Source organism: Syzygium oleosum, unplaced genomic scaffold (genome assembly GCF_021117445.2).
Source record: "Syzygium oleosum isolate NSW1041296 unplaced genomic scaffold, Sole_v2.1 Sole_v2.39, whole genome shotgun sequence".
Lineage (NCBI taxonomy): Eukaryota > Viridiplantae > Streptophyta > Magnoliopsida > Myrtales > Myrtaceae > Syzygium > Syzygium oleosum.
The window spans coordinates 2,632,367-2,651,116 of record NW_026607523.1 but is presented as its reverse complement, the minus strand read 5'-3'; the positions used below and the strand labels follow the sequence as shown (position 1 = coordinate 2,651,116).

Genomic DNA, 18,750 nt, shown 5'->3' with positions numbered 1-18,750 from the left:
ACGACCCCCGCTTACCTAACAACAGAACAGAACGGTTTCACAACCAAGAAGAACAACGGCAAGCGGGGCATGAACGACCAGGTTCAAAACACACCAAGAATGAACAGAACGCGAATAAGGGAGGCCGCGAAAATTCACCGTGGAAGACCACGAAAGGGAGGGACTGCGTCACCGGCGCCAGAGCGAAAGCCAGCACGGCGACAGTGCCGAGGACGGTGGTCAGCGGGTACGAAGCCATTGATGCCGAGGTGAAGCTGGAAGGAAGGAGACGGAGGGGCAGGCTCTGTTTCAGTAACTTAAGAAGAGTGATCGTTGACAAGCATCAGCATATTTTCAGGAATCTAACGCTCTTGAATTGTCGGCATTATCTGCGTAATGAGAGAGAGAGTGTGTGTGGATTGATAGGTGTGGAACCGCCATGGAAGCGCCAACTACCTTTCCAACTGCTGACAAAGATCTCTGACTCATGCTTTCTGGTCGTTGAGTCATGAGGGAGATGAGCACAAAATTGGAAGAAAACTATGGTAGTTAGTTTGCTCTTTCTTTTGCCCAAAACATCATCATACCAATAACAAAAATCGTTTTAATTGATTACTACCTAAACACAAAACAATAATAATACTCTGTGCCGCTCTATCTGTTTTGCGAAAGATAAATAATTTTAAAAAAAACATTTTTCTAACGCGGTGTGCGAGTGAATAATCTATCCCGAATTTAATGGAGTGGGTACGCCGTAAAAATCATGTTAGCCATCTCGATAAAATATGCGATGATCCATCCATCTTCGAGTTTAATTGTGTCGTCCGAATGTATTTAAATTCGATAACTAAAGATAGTGTAAGGTAGGCATTCATGTACATATTTCATAATATCTGAGCTGCGCACTGGTCTTATACTCAATGTATGCTAAATATAGGTTCTTTCAAATTTGTTTACATGCTTGATGCCTCTGAACTTGGACTTTATTCTAGCAATGATTTATTATTGCAACTGAAATCTGTCAATTTACCACTGGTTGCATGGCATATATTTCAAGGTAACATAAAAGTGAAGACAAACAAAACAAAAGGCACATAGATAGAAATAAAATATGTGTCTCCATGACTTGCTCTCCCTAGAAAGTTTATGAACGAACATAATCAATTACAGACTCCATTTATTTTGCGAAAAATGAACAATTGGGAAAGCACTTTCCTCAAAATATTTACTTGTATCGTTTGAAATAATGAGTCAATAATTTTTTTTTATTATAGCTAACAATTTATATCTAAATATTTTTGTAAACAATGAAAATATTTTTTTTGCGTATATTTTTGTAAGCGATTATTTTAGGAAAATATTTTCTTAAATCATTCATTTTTATCGAAACAAACGCACCCTTAAATTATAGCTTCCTTTCGGGTCATGGTTGAAAAAAATAATTTGTAAGCAATTAAAAAATAATAATCGAACTTATCACATAGGCGAAAAAGAAAAAGAAAAAAAAAACTCATCACATAGGCGGCTGTTGTTTGGATAATTAAAAAGAGCTAATGACACAAATGGTCCCTAAACTTTGGCTTAATGAGCAGTATGGTCTTTGAACTTTTAATTTATTCAATGTGATCCATCAACTTTATCCTAATGTTCAATGTGATCCCCAAACTATATATAAATGTTCAATGTAATCCTTCAATTAATAGAAAATTAATAATAACATTAAATATTTTCGTATAGTTCAAGGATTAACTTGAACATGTAACAAAAGTTTAGGGATTACAATACACATCGAGCCAAAGTTCGGAGATTATTTATGTCATTTTTTTAATTAAAAATAATAATTATTATCCTCTTCTTTTGGTCCCAACTCGCCCTCCTAGAAAACACCTTTCGCTTGTTATCGTCTCAAGTCGAAGACAACTTCGCGACAAACACCTCATCAGACTTAGCAAAAAAGGGCGGAAACGGCGTCGTCTTTATTTTGGGGGGGTTAGAATTAGCATTAGGACCTCCTCTCTCTCTCTCTCTCTCTCTCTCTCTCGATTCTTGAACAGAGCGAAAAAAAATTGGGGCTTTATTAGGGTTCTTCGACGGCTTCCGACGAGTCGGCGACCGACGGCGAGGTGCGAATGTGGCTTCCGATTCGGCGTTCTTCAGCGCTCGTGTCGCGTGGAATTTCGAATTCCCGAGCTGGACGAACGGAATTCGTGTTCTGATCGTTCGCTCTGATCCGTTCGTCGCAGGGATTGATTCCGTGCAGCAGCGGTTTTTCTTGTTTTGAGAGAGGAACCTCTTCGGCGGACGCTGGGAAGATCGTTGAGAAGAAGAGGAACCTCGAGCGCAAGACCCATCTGAGGAGGACCGTCGTCTGAGAGTTTTATTGGAGGTACGTTCACGCGACGCGACGAAATGAGCTTCTGTTTTTTTTTTTTTTTGATCGAATAAATGAGCTTCTGTTCTCTCTGAATTTTTTGCATTTTTAGTCTCGGGCCAGTGTTGTTTTCAGATGGGTACTTTCGATGTTTTCGGATTCTGTGGGGCGTTTGCTGCTGCTTCTTTTTTTCTCTTTTTAGCTGAGATTTTCTAGATAAATCTCGCAAGTTCTCGTTCCCTCTTGGAGAATTGGTATAATTTTCGAACGTCATCGTGTAATCTGGCTCATTTTCCAACCGATTAGGGCGACCCGTACCCTGAATTGAGTTGGTTCTTCTTCAGTAGCGTGATTAGCTTTCAATTTGCGGCGAATTGGATTCGACTTATCTCAGGTCGAATGTATTGTTCGTGGTTCCATTTTGATATTGGATTGGGTCTGAGATGTCAGCATGGCTTTGAGTTCTCTAGCTGGGCTACTTCTGTTTCTTCAAAATCTTTTTCTCTTACTGGATTTTGTCCTCTTGAAACTTTTTTAGCCAAGTACCTAATTAAGTGAAATAGCTCAAGGTGGAGACATGTTTGATTAACAGATTTTTAGTCCAGTTTAAATATTGTGTGAAAGATACATGCTGTGTTTCACATGGAACTGCTTTCTAATGAATGAGGCCTCATAGATGGTGGAGACTCTGTCTATATATAAAGCTGAAGCATTAAATGGAGATAGATTTGGCTGATTGGCAAGGTTCTTGCTTAGACACGGTCGCTCTAGTGGACTTTCTAATTGATATTAGAAACAAAGATAGTCCTTGCTTGGAGTTTGAATTATTTGGCAATTCTGGGTTTCCATCGATTACTTTTTGATAAAATTGCATGTGCAGTGTTTTTGCTTTTTGGAACACCCAAGCGGTGAGCCTGTGTCATAGTGGTAGGCCATGCTTTATTATAAGTGGGTGTTTGCTTGTCACCCTGATAATACTTCCTTGGCTTTTCTCTGCCAAAAACTTTAACCCTCCTACCAATGTAAATGTGCAACTTATATGTGCCTGCAATTTATTGATTTTGTGGCTGACAGATCATCCCAAATGTCTACATTTCAGGACTTACATTCTCCCAATAGTTATGGTGGATTCTGGTGAGGCTAAGCAGGCTGAACCAGGAAATCTGGAGGAGACAAGTGAAAAGCAAACATCTGAACAGGGTAATTCCTGATGTACCATACAAACTCCTATCTCTCCAGCAGCTTCTAAATCATGCTGCTTGTAGTTTCATTCTTAAAAATATTAGTATACTAATTCTGTGTTTCTTCCATTGTCAGTGTGTAGCTTTTTCAGAAAAGCGCCCAAAAATAAGAATATCAGAAAGCGAGTTGTTGAAGAAGATGATGATGAAGATTCCAAGATGGAAGTGTTTCATTATCAGAAGAAACCTCAAAGGACAGAAAACAAGCTGTATTTCTCAACTGGATCCTCCAAGAGCTCTGTGTCTGCAGAATCAAAGGTTGATTCTGATAAGCCGATATTTCAATTTGAGTCTTCAAAAGAAATTCAAGTTGAACATGATAGCAGAGCAACCGCAACTCTGGAAACTGAGACTGAGTTCTCAAAAGATGCTCGAGCTATTCGAGAGAGAGTTCTTAAGCAAGCAACTAATGAGATGAGTGGGAAAAGTAAGGGCGCAGGTGATGAGAAGCTGTATAAAGGGATCCACGGTTACACTGATTACAAGGCAGGGTTTCGGAGGGAGCAAACAATATCCAGTGAGAAAGCTGGAGGGGCACATGGGCCCCTGCGAGCTTCAGCTCATATTAGAGTCTCAGCAAGGTTTGATTATCAGCCTGACATATGCAAGGACTACAAAGAAACTGGTTATTGTGGGTATGGAGACGCATGTAAATTTATGCACGACAGAGGAGATTACAAATCTGGGTGGCAGTTGGAGAAGGAGTGGGATGAGGCGGAGAAGGCAAGGAAGAGAAATTTAGCCTTGGGAGGGGATGATGGAGATGAAGAGGATGTTGACCAAACAGAGGATGAAGAAGATGATGAATTGCCCTTTGCATGCTTCATTTGTAGAGAGCGATTTGTTGATCCAGTCGTCACGAAATGCAAGCACTACTTCTGTGAGCATTGTGCATTAAAGGTAAATATCTGCATCTGGCCTTTTATTCATTTATTTCCATTCTATCTGGAATATGCTGGCATTATGCTGTGCTGCTAGGGATAGAGAAGGTACACCTCTTAGGGGGTGTTTGGTTGGGCTTTGCCAAGGAGCTTTGAGCCTCCAAAGCCCTTTGGGGGAATTATTTTGTGTTTGGCAAATCATTTTTGGAGTTCTTTGGCCAAATGCTGGCCTTCTCAAGGCTGAAAGCCCAAGGCTGGTCCGGACCAGCCTTGGGCTTTCAGCATTCCACGAATGCTACTGTTCACATTTTTTTTTTTTTTTTTGGGTTGAATCTGTTCTTCACCAGGCAGCCGGCGAGGGCGGCCGGCGAGGGAGAAGGGCCGGCGAGGGTGGCCGGCGAGGAGAGCGGCCGGCAAGGTCGCCAGGGGTCGGCGGCCGCTGCCGGCGGTAGATCTGGCTCGCCGGCGGTAGCCCGACCTCGGGCTACCGCCGGCGAGCCAGATCTGCCGCCGCCGGCGGCCGTAGGCCCTCGCCGGCGGCCGGCTCCGGCGACGGTAGGTTTTGTTTTTTTTTTAATAAATAAAATAATTCTCAAAGTCCATTTGCAAAAAAAAATTCACCAAACACTATATTTTGGCCAAAGTAGCTTTACAAAATATTTTTACCAAACACCATTTACATTTGCCCAATGGGCTTTCACTCAAAGGTATTTGCATTCCCCCAAGTAGCATTTTCAAAGTTGAACCAAACAGGCGTCATCTCCAATATGTGAGGTGTATGCTTGCTTCCTTTATTTTCTTTTCTCTTCCTTCCTTTCTTTTTTTCTCTTTATTTTTCTTATTGTGCTGCAGTTGTAGCATTTAGCTGGATTGGATCGTGTGCTATATGTTCTGTAGGTGTGAAATCATTTACAAAAGCATTATATGCGTGATTTCTCTGGGATAATATGATGAGTTTGCTTGGGTAGACCGGGACGGAACCAAAAGTACCGTTATTATTTAGGTTCCTCTAATTTTAAGTTCTTAATCAGCTTAAATATGTTAGTCAAAACAATCAATTTTGGATTAAGCTAGCATTAGGCTTTTTCACTTGGGGGGGTTGGTTTGTTAGTCATATGATGATGTATTCATTGGTAATCAAATTAGCAATCTAGAACATTTCGAACATCAGGTCGTATCACTATGATTTTGTCTTTTTGCAAATGTGGTGGCTTTTATTTTTGGGTTTTGAAGGTTGGCAGAGGGAGTGGTAGTTGTTGTTCTCGGTGACGTTGTTTTGGCAACCTGTGATTATGCTGCATTTCCTATAATCCTTCATGTGTTGGTACTTGGAATGACGCATACATGGAGAGTATATCCTTAAAAGCTCAGATATGTGCCATCCGGATTTGGTTGCTTGCTAGTACAGTGAACTTTGGTTGGCATGCGAGTAGCTGCTTTTCTTTTTTTCCATGTCTTCTGTCAGTGTCATGGATGAGTTCTAATTTTTATTTCCCTTAGAAATGTCCTGGTCACAATACTTGAATCTAGGGGTGGTTGTGGTTGCTGAATGAGTTTAGTCCTGAGTGGGATAGTCCACAGATTGGCTCCACTCTTAATGATTCAACTTTTCTATTTCCATTTTCAGCATCATGCGAGGAACAAGAAGTGCTTTGTTTGCAACAAACCCACCTTGGGTATCTTTAATGCTGCTCCTGAGATACGGAAGAAAATGGCTGCAGAAGGTAAATAATGCTTCATTGCTTGCTCAATTCAGTGAATTTACCTGAACCTTCAGACAGTTTTTCTGAGTACACATAGAACTAGCTTACGAGAAACTCTAGAGGTTATATTGTGGTTGGAGAGGCTAATGTCATTGCTTATTTAGTAGTCATGAACAATCTCGCTCTGTATCAGCTAGCTGATTATTTTTTTTGTAAATTTTCGTCTTTCGTAATTTGCCTATTCTGTATTGTTTAACTCTATCCCTTTCTGAAGAAGTATTAACTGTATCATAATCCTCCACATTTGCAAAACTATGGCACTATGACCAATAATACTAGAATCTTTTTCAATTTATATTATCTTAGTGACTATATATCTAACAGGTTACTGAAAATTTTTCATACTATATTATTTTTTGTCATACTCTATCAGTTTCTTCTGGAGTCTCATGTCACGGAACATCTATAAAAGTTGAGTCCCATCATTAATGATGTTCACTAATGAGAGAACTCCATTAATAATTATTATCTGTGTTTTCATATGTATATACTTTATAGATCAGTAAAATTGGCTCTTAACATTCAATGTGGTTTAGTAATACTTGATTGGTCGCATCATCAAGGAGATAATAGAAAAAGATGAACCTACAAAAAGAATTCAATAAAAGAAAAATCGATGAAGAAATCAAGCTTCACCATTTACTGAAATCTGTTATGTAAACAATTTATTACAGATTTCTCACTGAAGATTAAAGGAGATATTAATATTATAAATTTCAGTCATGTATAGCCCACGCACCTAAGTTAACCTGTGCACCATACGGTGTTACTAACTAGTTTAGGAAGTTTAGGGAGTGCTAAATTCCCTCGATTATGGTTGAAATTTATTACAACTCATCTGATGGTCGGGTTTGCAACGAGTTTTTGAGGACAATATTTTTCTTTGATCGCTATTGTGGAGTTTGGACATTGATGTCCAGCCCTCAGTGGGTCACCTTTTACTTGTCATGTCTACCTAATTTTTTTTCCAATCTGGGTCAACTATCTGCTTGTTCAGTTCTCTCAAGTGATGGTGATAGCTGCATTACAAACAAGGATCTGTTAGTTTAGCAATACTCTTTTCTTTGGCTAGAACTGATGCTTTCATTATTTTTTTGCCGACTGCTCTTTCAATTGTTTATTAATGTTAGGAGGGAGTTTTTGTCATGTTTCTGTAGTGATGATACTGTATATTTACTCGCATCTATTTTGAAAATTATGTGCTTTCCAATGCAGGTGGAAAATGACGAACGCTGTCAATAAAAGTGGCAAATATAGTGAAAAGGTCCAGGGTTGCACTGGTAATATCCCTTTTTACTAAAGCAGATTGCCAAATATTGTCGCTAGGACAACACCTGAACTTTGCTATTGCATCTTTCCTTTCAGGAACTATTTTTCCATTAGAGAAGAAATTTGAACGACTCATAAAAAAAAAGGAGCTAGGAGGGTACCCAAGACAACCGAACTTCTCATTCCCAGGTCCTTGGAGTAGTTGACTGACTAATTCCCCTGCTAGAAATGCTGTCAACGTGGACAGGGTGGTGCGTGTTTTTGGACAGAATGGCCTTGCTGTAGTTGTCCCATCATGCGAAGTCTGTAGCCCGGCAATAGACCACAATAGACTGAGTACATGTTCATGGTCAATAGCTCCTTCCTTTAGGGTTAGGCGCAGTTAAGTTCGGCTTGGTCAGAATTATATGGATGTACATTCAGTTGCAGGGCTTGTATTTTTTTTCTTTGCTCTGTCTCGGATGATGTCACCTTTATATTACTCTCCAAATCATGCCATTCCAATCAGAATGAGCACCTTCGAAATGTTACTCTTTCAAGTTTTACCCACTTGAAAGACACACAGAAAGCCAGTTGGTGTTATTCTTGTGATAATTAGGGATGTGTTGAAAATTATATTATGCTAGAATGATGCTTCACCTTCCACATGCAAAATCAGACTCAACCGACCCTCTTCTCAGTCTCTACATGCATGAGATATCACGGTCGCTCCAACTTGTTGGGTTTGTATATACCACAATAAGAAACCAACCCTGGTCAGTTTAAATTGAGCTTAGGGCAGGATCTTGTTATTCCTTCTTGGACCTCTTCTCCATTGTTTCTGGAAATCATCTTCCCTGTCGGCATCCATGCTTGAACTGATCTTGCCGCGGGCAAAGGTCATCCGACCTCGATGTTGATCTTGTGCAAACATAGCAGGCTGTCCATGAAATGCATTACGCGACCAAACCATCTCACTGTTAGACGAAATTCATCGAACAGACAACTCATCCTTTCCTCTTCTATTGATCCCTCAAGCAAGGAGAATCCTACCGAACATGGCGACTTAATCATTGTCCTTGCGTCGATTCTATAGATGTCGACTTTCTTATGTGGCAAGTCCTTTTAAGTTTTCCTTGATACGCCATTAGTGGCCCTCAGCTTCATGCGAAAAGTATAGCAAGATGGGGGTTGCTTTAACTTGAAAGGGCAATGTGGCAACCCTCCCGAGACGAACCTTTGAGAGGGGTTTAGCATATTGCTAGGTGGGTGTCTATAGCCCTGTTGTTAGGTAGTGCTTACATTTTGCATAAACTCTCTAAAGGTTTAACGTTCACAGCTCAATCCCTCATTTATTATCAATCACATGAAACTATAGTCGCCCCTGACCTATTCTAGGTTTATTAGGAGCCGAGTAAGGTGGGGAAAGCTTTCTACGAAATTTCGGATATGGGACTTGGTTACGCTGCTTTTACCTGAAGGCCGATGCTGTTAACTTCTCTTTTTTGGTAAAATCTTGTCACATGCAATCTTTTCAATTTTTACTCATAAACATTGAAATCTACATGGCCATACATAAATATTCCAAGGGTAAAGTGAAACAATCCATGATAAAATAAATAAAGATGAAGGAAATACAAAAAAGAAAACAAATCGAGCCTTATCGAGCAAAGTTAGTACAATACCCTGTTACAATGCCCCACGCAGGACCTCGTATGCTATGCATAAAAGGTAAATATGTGTCAAATCAAAAATAAAGTATCACAACTTACTTAACAAACTATAAATGATATGAATTAAAACTAGTAAAAACAAATTAGACTGAGCCTATCACGAAATACGACGAAAGCTTAAATGCACAAAAAAAAAATTGCGACCAAAAAAAAATGCACAAAAATGATTTTCTTCTTTTTGTTTATGAAATGAAATAATGTAAATAAAGTGTTACATGACTGACTATGTGCTATGTGATGCTAAAACGAAGAAATGAAGGGAGCCACCGAGGACCGGCTCAGAGAGGCGCGAGTAGATCTAGACTGGACTAATGCTCATTGTTCAGATCAAAAAGCGACCCGAACGACAAGCGGTCGGGCCTTAGAGCGTCCCCGTGTCGTGCCTCGGCGACCCTAGAACGGCACTCACACCAACAGCTAATTAGATCACCGAAAGCACGGATGCGTGATTGAACCCCGACGACATAAACAAATGAATGGATGCAAATACGACTCCGAGCTATTTACTTCCCCTTATTGATCACATTAAGACAGAATTTTATACCCGGAAATACGGTTTAAACATGTCTCGAACGGATGGGAAATTGCCTTATCGGGTGTGAGTGTCACTAGCGGAAATTCGCGTAACTTTCTTGATGGTAAGTGTACCGGCAAAGGTTAAGAAACGGCCGGTGGGCTCACGTCATAAATTACGTGAAACACGGGACCTCAAACTCGAGTTGCTCACCTTCATCGGGGACGGTCGATGCAGACAACGTGCAAAAGCCAAGGGGATCGCGTCAAAACTCGGCAAGATAATTGAGGGACTGAATTAAATAAATTGAAAGTTTATGGGTTAAATTGAATGTTTAGAAATAATTTATAGATGGCATTGAATGAACCAAAAGTTCAATGATGATATTATATTTTGGGGCTAAGTCTAGGGAGTTTTAGGGACGGCCCAAGCAAGAGTTCTTGTCGCCACACGTTATGGCCTCCCCGGGTTGGCCATGATTTGAACCATCACAAATGCCGCCAATATTGACGGGATGATTTCCTTCATTTTCTTTTTGGGGTGAATGATGTACCAACAAATGCTATTTGATTGAAACAACTGCAAGAACTTGCGTTTTGTGGACAATGATGGTTCTTATTGTGTTGAAGTGAATTGAAAGGGATCAAAAGGGGTGGGGAAAAGTGTCAGAAAAATCCTAAACCTATTGCATTTGTAAAAATTTAAATTTAAATCTTTTAATTGTGTCAATTTAGTCCTAAACATTTTGATCTAGTGCTAATTCAATCCTTCCGACTAATTTTGACTGGATATTGCTAACGCAGATGCTGGCCAACCTACAAGGCACCGCCGGCATTAATGTAAACAATTTATAATAATGATTTCTCGATTTTTTTTATTATATTCTGCTTTTCTTCCTTTTTCTTTTTTCCGAGTACAAGCCGACTGCCCTCACAAGCACCCTTAAGGTTAGAAGGCATTACAGCACCGCCGTCGTGAGCTGTCGCCCCAAAAATTTGGTCTCCCTTCGCTACTCTGAGTAAGATTTACCTTGATTGATGGCAAAACCAATGAATTATGCACATCTTCCCAATCTCATGAGGTCCGATGTCGTGAGAGGTTTATTTACAGATGTTTGATCACAGAGGTATAAAAATCTCGACCATGAGTAACAAATTCCCTCGTAAAGATGGCACCATCGTGTTCTCGTCAGTGCCTACAGCTCTAATACCTCGGCGAATTCATGGATGTACATATGCAGCCGATGATGAGGACCGCTGTGGATAAATGGTTTCGAAGACTGGGTTCAATGCCACTGGCATCCCCGGATTGAGATCAAAACGCACGATTCGAAAAATTATCTTCGCCTCCTGGGCGAGAATACATTACAGATAGCTAGAAGGGCGAGAATTGTGAGAACTTAAGAACCAATAAACAGTAAGAAATCAAATTATGACAGTTCCATGGAATGTGCAGCTAATGGCCCAAGTAAAACATTGAAAAAGCTCAATGGCAACAAATCCTAAAGACTTTGGTGTATTCCACTATGTAAAATTCCAGCCCTTGCCATCCAATACGATGTAAGTTCCGCCCACTCAATAAATAGCAACCCCAACGAGACAAGCCAGTGATTTCCCAAATATCAACTGAAAATTCAATGTCTAGGAAAAGGCCCGTCGCTTCGTCCGCTCCGCAATGCCTTGCAAACATTCTGGCTGGTTGCATCAAAATCCCATGCAGAAAGTTCGCAATCTACCTATACTGGGTGACGCCTCCTGCATATTGCCAGGTGCATTAACCAAAAAGTAAGAATATGACATCAACAAAACATAAAATTGCCATCTTATCGCAACTGTTCTGAATATGAGCACAATTGACTCCCAGAATCAGCTCAAGAAATTGACTAAAACTAGCTTCACAACTGAATTCTGCAATTTCTATACCAATCGCATTTAATTTCTTTTAACATATAGATATAGCTTTCAAACTGAACGCATCATGAACTAGTGCATAGAAACAATTCGAAATCGTAAACACGGAGTAATAGTCAGGAAGAAGAGGAGCAAAATTTTAAACTCCCCTAGCAACCAGTTGATCAACTTAAATTCCCATCAGTAAGATTAAGTTAATGAGAAAATTGAACTGAAAGTAAGATTTTTGTAATCCCTTGTGACGGATTATGTCAAACCATCTCAATCATAAAATTTTTATGATAAGATAGTGTAACATACCAAGGAAAGCATTTCAACAACACTGTAAGGATGGTCAACTACAAATAGAACTAGAAATGCTTAGTCACCCCATACATTAAGTCAATCTTTATGCTACATTCCACAACTAGATAACAAACTCAATGTGTAGTTACCTCTTGGGTCGGCCTCCTCTATCTTCTTCATAGTCCATCACTCCGCCAGGTTCAGAGTAGATCTCCTCATGCCCTCGGAAGTCAATGTCAGCCTGCTTACAGGGTGTAACTTCTGCCAGAACGTAAGTAAACCCCATCGACCAACATATCCCAGAACTTAAGCAAGGACTGATGCATCCAATAAATGTACACACCCATATACATACAAATTTTTGTGTGTATGCGTGCATGTATTAGCATACTCAAGTAAAATGGCAATTTCAATAGCATTTATCTCCTTAAGCAGTGCAAGATATTCAGCCAGACATAAAAGATATAAAAGCTTGATTGTGTAAATCACACTCGCTGCAGCTTATACCACAATTTTTCTATTCTTTATTCAGAATTGGTGGAATAAGATCACCTGTGCTAGGGCAATCTATTTAATACATACTCATAGTCATAACTAGTGGCTTTATGTGATTATAAGATTACATAAAAACTCGAAGGAAACAAACTTACGAGCTTAAGAAGAAACAATCCAATAAGGGAGAGATTTATTCAGTGCAAAACCTGATGAATGCAAAAACTATGGGAAGAAAATAGACATCAATCGAGAGGATGAGCATGGGTTTAACTGACCTTGAGGGAAAGAGACTTCTTCACTTCCTCCACTCTCTCTTCTACGTCCTTTCTGTGTTTCTTGTCCATCTCACTCATAGTATCAGCCCATTTTATCTTTTCTTGAATAGAATGAAGAAGATTGTCTGATGTAGTCAACCTAGGAATTCATTTTAGTACTTCAGGTCAACATATGCAATGACCGAATTCAGGTCACCCCTCAAATAAGTTTTGAAACTGTAAATGTGCTAAATGAAGCTTTTACAATATCAAAAGTACATGGGCTAAGCAAAGGGTAGCTTTGACCCTTCTACAGACCCTAAAATTTCCCCGAGAAGTCATTCAAAGGCGCGAGCCAGGGTGACTGAGACTTTATAACTCGAAAGATCCTTTTTCTGCTAGAATGCTTGACTGCATCTCTATATACAGTTGAGTCGAGAAACATGTTAGGCCTAATCATGGAAAAGTCGGCAAACAAGAGAGCCAATTACTACAATTACAGACATGTTCTTCTACCGAATTGAAATTGTTTCCTTTCGTTAGAACTAACAAGGAAAAGCTTTCACTCACCAATTAAATAATTGGCAAATTAATTAACTAATCTACCACCGCCACCATCACTTCCCACCCACTTCATCATCACCACCATCATCATTGCCATAAAACCATCTCTATCACAGCCACCTTCACCATAGTTCCCACCTAAACCACCACCACTGCCATCATCAATCATCACAGATATTGCCAATCATCACTACTATCATCCACTTTTCCACCACCACCAGATCCAATTGACCACTAATGATCCAACTTCAATCTCCTCCCAAATATTTTAGCAATTAAATGACTTTTAACTAAATATGTTAGTGAATCTACCAGGATGGTATCAAATGAATAAAATTACGTTAAGAAGTCCCAAGCTTGATGAGGTTAGGAAGTAACACATTATCGTAGAGCATGGATTTTCCACTTGTCTACTCTAGGCAATGTTGCACGCAAAACAAAGAAAACCTACCAGTCTGATAGTGTTTTTATCATATTCCCAAGTTGTCCGGGTCTCAAATCCCTCCCTGCAGCAAATTGCACCTGCAATGCACCCGACACAAAAATTTAAATCACACAATATACAATCAAAGACAAACAGTGTCACTCAAGGAGAAAAACATTCCACCGTTGTAAGAATTTCGTACCTCAAAGCATCTTCTCAACTGATCAAGCTTTCCTCTAACTATACCCTGAAAAGACAGATAACAATATTAGTACATTCATCGTCCCTCAATTGTTCATTATGCAATTATAAGTTCGCAACTTCTGTAATATTTTCACTTCTCTTCTACCCAAAGAAAACACAGCTGCCAGAAATAAAGTCGATGCTCAACTAAACATGAGGATTTGCAGTTTTGTATTATTTTAACCTTTTTAGCACGAGAAATGTCTCCACAACAACGAAAAACCATAGTTCAGACAACAAGATCAAAATCATGGTGGTGAAAGAAAATATTTGATGAAGCTTAGGGAGAACCTACCGCATACATACACTCATTAATAAGAAAATCTTCAAGTTCTCGTACATTTACAACATCTAACTCCAGCATTAGTTGATTGTATGGCAGCACCTGAGAAATGCCAAGAAGTCAGAGCAAAGAAGTTTAAAAAATTTGTCGGAGAAAATTAATTGACTAAAGAAATCAGGCCAATGGTATAAGTTAGAATAATCAGATTAAAACAAAAAAAATTAACATCAGTCCAACAGGGAGCATTGTGTGAGGAAATTCTCAATACTTGTTACCACATTTAAATAGTTCCTGGAAAAGACAAGACAATCCATTGTTTCTTCATGAGCAAACTTTCAGTTCATAGCCAGTCCGGGGGGGCACAAACGCCTTTGACTAATACAAGTTTAGTTATTTATTTATTATTTATGTTTTAAGTTTCTTTTTGGTTTGGGTTGGGGGGAGGGGGCCAAGAGAGACAGATTAATATTGTATGCCATGCAGAATCAGGACAGAAGCTAGCTACAAACAGTAACTGATGAGAGTTGCATGACACAGTTCAGAAGCAAATATTTGACAAATTTTCAATAAACTTCATTACCAACTGAATATGAACTAGAATGATCAGGGCTAAGTAGAAACCTTACATTCCTGTTCCACCTAGAGAATGAGATCCTATAAAATACTACTCCATGTTGAAAGAAAAAACCTAAACCCTCTCCAAGAACAAGAGAACTAAATAAAATCCAAATAGACCTTTCATAATTCTGATTGAGGCCAGAAACTAAACTTGGCAACAGTCCTATCCCTGCACAAACTAAGTTTAAGTAGAACAGGCATACAAATCTTATTCAAAGGAGATGTGATCTCAAACTGAGTGCATTTTCATCATACAAATTGATGACAATTCAATTTTCAGATCATCATCGACATGTTGAATAATTGTGAACTGCATAACTGACAACATCAATATTCTGGAATCATTGGCTATGAGTTTTCTTGAGTTGCTTTATCTACTCTTCGCGATTAATCCAACCCAAAAATGCCTCCACAAGTGGTATATCCCACTATGCCTAACAATGCACTAACACATAAAGATTGCACAAAAAGCCATCAGTTCACGATATAGCACCTTGTTTGTCTCAGCCAGAGTAAGCACAGTAAGTTGCTTTAGTTTGAGGACTTGATCAGGCACCAAGTGTGGTAGCTGGCCCACATTACCTACAACTCACAATGTTTCAGGCAATTCAGCTCAGGCCATCATGCCTGTTCCAAGAATAAACCAAGCATCTGGAGGTCTTTGCTAATCTTATATAAACAACTTTCTTCTTCATAAAAGTAAGAGATATGTAAGCTGTCTAGTCATGCCCTAGCCACAAACCAGAGGAGGAAATAATATAAGAACAGAAATGAGTAACATAAAAAGAATGCTGAAGTGTTTGAGACTATCATAAGTTTCATGGCATACAACCAATATTCAACAACAATCTAGATCATCAACAAAAGCTAAACGAATGAGACACACATCAATAATTCAGCGAAGGACAGCAGGCTCTAACCTTGGACTCAGGTCATTGAGTTGGAACTACTATTGACAATCTAAAATCTAGAATTTGCAAGTTATCCTATTATGCTTTAAAATCTAGAAGACCTACGATGAGCAGAAAAGAGTCCATAGAAAATAGCCAGTAGATAGCTTACTTTTGTAATCACTCCATGTGCCATGAGCAAACAAGCGTAGAACATCAAGGTATACAGAATACTCGGTCCCTTCAAGCTGCATAGAGTTTCAAAAAGGAATAAACAGGAATATTTGCATATCAGGATCCTCAGACAATCCAAAAAACAAAATAACCAGACAGATGATAGATACAAGCACACTGGAAAAAGTTGCAGAAAATGAAAATGTAGACTATTTAAGGTGAACCAAGGAAGGAAGATATGGATAAGATAAACAGATGGGAAATAAAACACTGCATGAATATGCTCCCATAGATTCAGATCTATTAGTAAACTAAGCAACTGGAGAGAGCCAGATAGACGTAGGCACAGACAAAACGAAGAGATCCGCCAGTATGCAATGGGAGCCTTTCAGAAAGGTATAGAGTGCTACTTCAATATGCCTCAGTAATGCATTTGGAAAGAACAAAAAAAGGGACAGCTCAAAGGATCTGCATTCATCTTATTCTGCCTTTGCTGATTTTAAGTGTTTATAACTTGATGCTCTAACCTTATGATAAATTAGTGTTTATTGCTGATGTACTTGAACAGTTCCTCTATAAATAAAATTTTGATTTGCCTTTAGAAAAAAATAGCCTAAGGGCATCTATATGCTATAATGATATAAATCGAGTCAGCTACAATACCAAAACTGAGCAAACAGAAAAGTAGAAGAATTGCATGTCCCCATAAATAGGATGAGAAAGACAGCTGCAGAAAAATCTTCCAGCAGTCCTAACAAACGCTTTCTCCAACTCATCCTAATCCCCGACATCACCTTAACAAAAACTTACGATGGCTGATTTCTGAGGGTGAACTAGAGATAACTCAAGGCAAGTAAGGTTATACAGTTTATTCACGATCTCATCACCGATGCTATAATCTTATATCCTGAAGTTATTCGATACAAATTATTCGATCGACATCAGAATAAGACCATCCAACATATTCGTTGGCTAAAAAGAAATAAAATTAACAGGAATCAACGCATGCATAAGAGGCCCCAACCAAAATAATCAGTCACAAAAGGAGCATCCTCTCAAGTTCGGATCATCTCGTACCAAACTTCATACAAGAAATAATCAATAACAAATTCCTCGGGCATCTAGAGCATTCGCAATCCCAAACCAAGGAGCGTTCCTTTAATTCCACTGAATCTACTGCTTCTACTTCTACAGCGAAATTATTAATCTTCTCATACAGACAAACAGAAGATCCAGCAAAGGAACCCTCCATACCGAAACTTCCTCCACAGGAAACACGAAGAAACCGATCCTGTTGCAGCCAATCAAGAATCAATACCCACATGAAGCCCGGGAGCCGCAATTTTCAGGGATGCCCAACTCTACAAATCCATCATTAGCCCCAAAAAAAGCACAAAATTCGAACCACCCAAAATCCATCATTCTACGATCAGGCAACTGCCCGTATCGTCCCAACTAATCCTCCCATTACAATTCCCAGGTCCATACCAAATTCCCCCAACCGTCGAGAAAATCGCAAAACAGGGTACAAGACACAATCTCCTGAAAAGCCAAGAAAACACGGGGAACAGATTCAAAAGAGACGGAAGCGAGTACCTCGAGAACGCTGGGGACGGAGAGAATCTCGGAGAAGGCGAAGAGGTTAGGGTTGGAGGTGGCCTCGGCGATGAGAGGGGAGAGGGCGGGGCCCTTCAGGGAGGAGGCTTGCTTCACGAAGTAGTCGATGAGCTCTACCTGTTTCTGCTCTATGTCCATCGTCCTGTACACCTCCCCCAAAGAAAAAACTATCGAACGAGAAGCAGGAGGAAGACCTAATTCCACAGAATCCTCTGATGGGTATGCGGCGCAGAAGACGAAGATGACGAAGAAGAAGAAGTGTATGGTGCTGAAAGAATCGAGCTTTGCTTCAATGGCGACGGAAGCTGAGATTTGAGAGCGCAGTCGACTGTAGAGAGAGAGAAGAGAGAAAAGAGAGAAGAGAGAGAAATTGAAAATAGGGTTTTTTTCTTTTTTTCTCTTTTCTCTCTATTTCTCGTTTGTAGGGGAAGCACATGAGGGAGACATGCCTGAGGTAGGAGCGTTGTCTAGTGGACACCTCAACGCTCTTTTACCTTCTCCTAAGCTCCTGTCGGGACTGTACGGCGCTCAGTTTAGTATCATGTCAATTTTTTTTTTCTTTTATAACTCAGGGAACCCCGCACGGCCGACAAATGGAAAGAACTCCCGGGCGACACGCGCTGCCCACCACACACGTGCCACCGCTTAGTTCACCCGCGGCGCCCGATTCGAACACTCAACCTACCTTTTGCGAGAGGAAGAGTGCGCGCTCCAGCAGCGCCACCCAGTATCATGTCATTTTAATACCGTGATTTTCGAAAAAAAAAATATTTTACTCCGGCGACTTATCTCCGACGAAGAATAACGAATCATCCGATGTGAACTTTTCCTTCCAAAGAGAGCTAAGTCCAAAATGGAGTGGAGGATCGTGACCCCCTGAACAATAAATTCTTTCGATTTCTTTACCTTCGATTAAGGGCAGGTCGAGAGAGATTGTTGCCGCCGTCCTCGATCGTAATGATTGGGGGCTCCTCCTCCTCCTCCCACTGCTCCTCCGACCTCCCTCGAGAGCTCGATCCCGATGCGGTGCAATCCACGCTTTGCGTACACGACCCCAAAAGCGCCTCCTCATTTTCTCCCGCCGGTCCGGTTTCTTTTCTGGGCGTGCCCTAGAACTTGCAATCCTTATCTATTCTCGTCGTCGTTCTCTGCAGCTCTATTTTTTCCTTTTGCCTGTGATGTCGCTGACTAAATGATCGGTACTAGTGCGTCGGTATCCAGGATTCCCATGATATCAATAGCATCGACCTTCTTCTTAAGGAA

The 18,750-nt window shown here is 40.1% G+C and overlaps 3 protein-coding genes across 6 annotated transcripts in view; 1 reads left to right on the top strand and 2 right to left on the bottom strand.

The window, feature by feature from the left end:
• The window catches only part of LOC130135921 (uncharacterized), a 39,458-nt gene extending 39,091 nt beyond the window's left edge, over positions 1 to 367 (bottom strand). For 2 of the 3 annotated variants that reach the window (XR_008815063.1, XM_056305794.1), the window contains exon 1: positions 139 to 364. Coding sequence is in view for 2 of the 3 variants with exons in the window: in XM_056305794.1 (XP_056161769.1) it covers positions 139 to 238 (100 nt within the window). In the remaining variant the exon portion in view is untranslated. Of the gene's footprint in view, positions 1 to 138 lie in introns of all 3 variants that reach the window. The other variant, XM_056305795.1, reaches the window with a different exon arrangement.
• Positions 368 to 2,348: 1,981 nt separating this feature from the next.
• Positions 2,349 to 8,132, top strand: LOC115666767 (zinc finger CCCH domain-containing protein 1-like). Its single transcript, XM_056305841.1, has 6 exons — positions 2,349 to 2,365; positions 3,450 to 3,550; positions 3,668 to 4,491; positions 6,100 to 6,196; positions 7,451 to 7,515; positions 7,601 to 8,132. The coding sequence occupies exons 2-5, from the start codon at positions 3,472 to 3,474 to the stop codon at positions 7,459 to 7,461; spliced, it is 1,011 nt and encodes a 336-aa protein (XP_056161816.1). The 5' UTR covers positions 2,349 to 2,365; positions 3,450 to 3,471; the 3' UTR covers positions 7,462 to 7,515; positions 7,601 to 8,132.
• A 2,987-nt stretch (positions 8,133 to 11,119) lies between these two features.
• Positions 11,120 to 17,669, bottom strand: LOC115666169 (COP9 signalosome complex subunit 7). 2 transcript variants are annotated; one of them, XM_056305742.1, is made up of 9 exons: positions 17,467 to 17,669; positions 15,869 to 15,944; positions 15,300 to 15,388; positions 14,201 to 14,290; positions 13,865 to 13,909; positions 13,690 to 13,760; positions 12,696 to 12,834; positions 12,075 to 12,186; positions 11,120 to 11,484 (listed from the first exon to the last, which is right to left on the bottom strand). In XM_056305742.1, exons 1-8 carry the CDS (start codon positions 17,623 to 17,625, stop codon positions 12,112 to 12,114), a joined length of 744 nt encoding a protein of 247 aa, XP_056161717.1. In that variant the 5' UTR covers positions 17,626 to 17,669; the 3' UTR covers positions 11,120 to 11,484; positions 12,075 to 12,111. The 2 variants fall into 2 exon arrangements, with proteins under 2 accessions (XP_056161717.1, XP_056161716.1); XM_056305741.1 differs by having other exon boundaries at positions 12,075 to 12,166; positions 17,467 to 17,668.
• Positions 17,670 to 18,750: the final 1,081 nt, after the last annotated feature.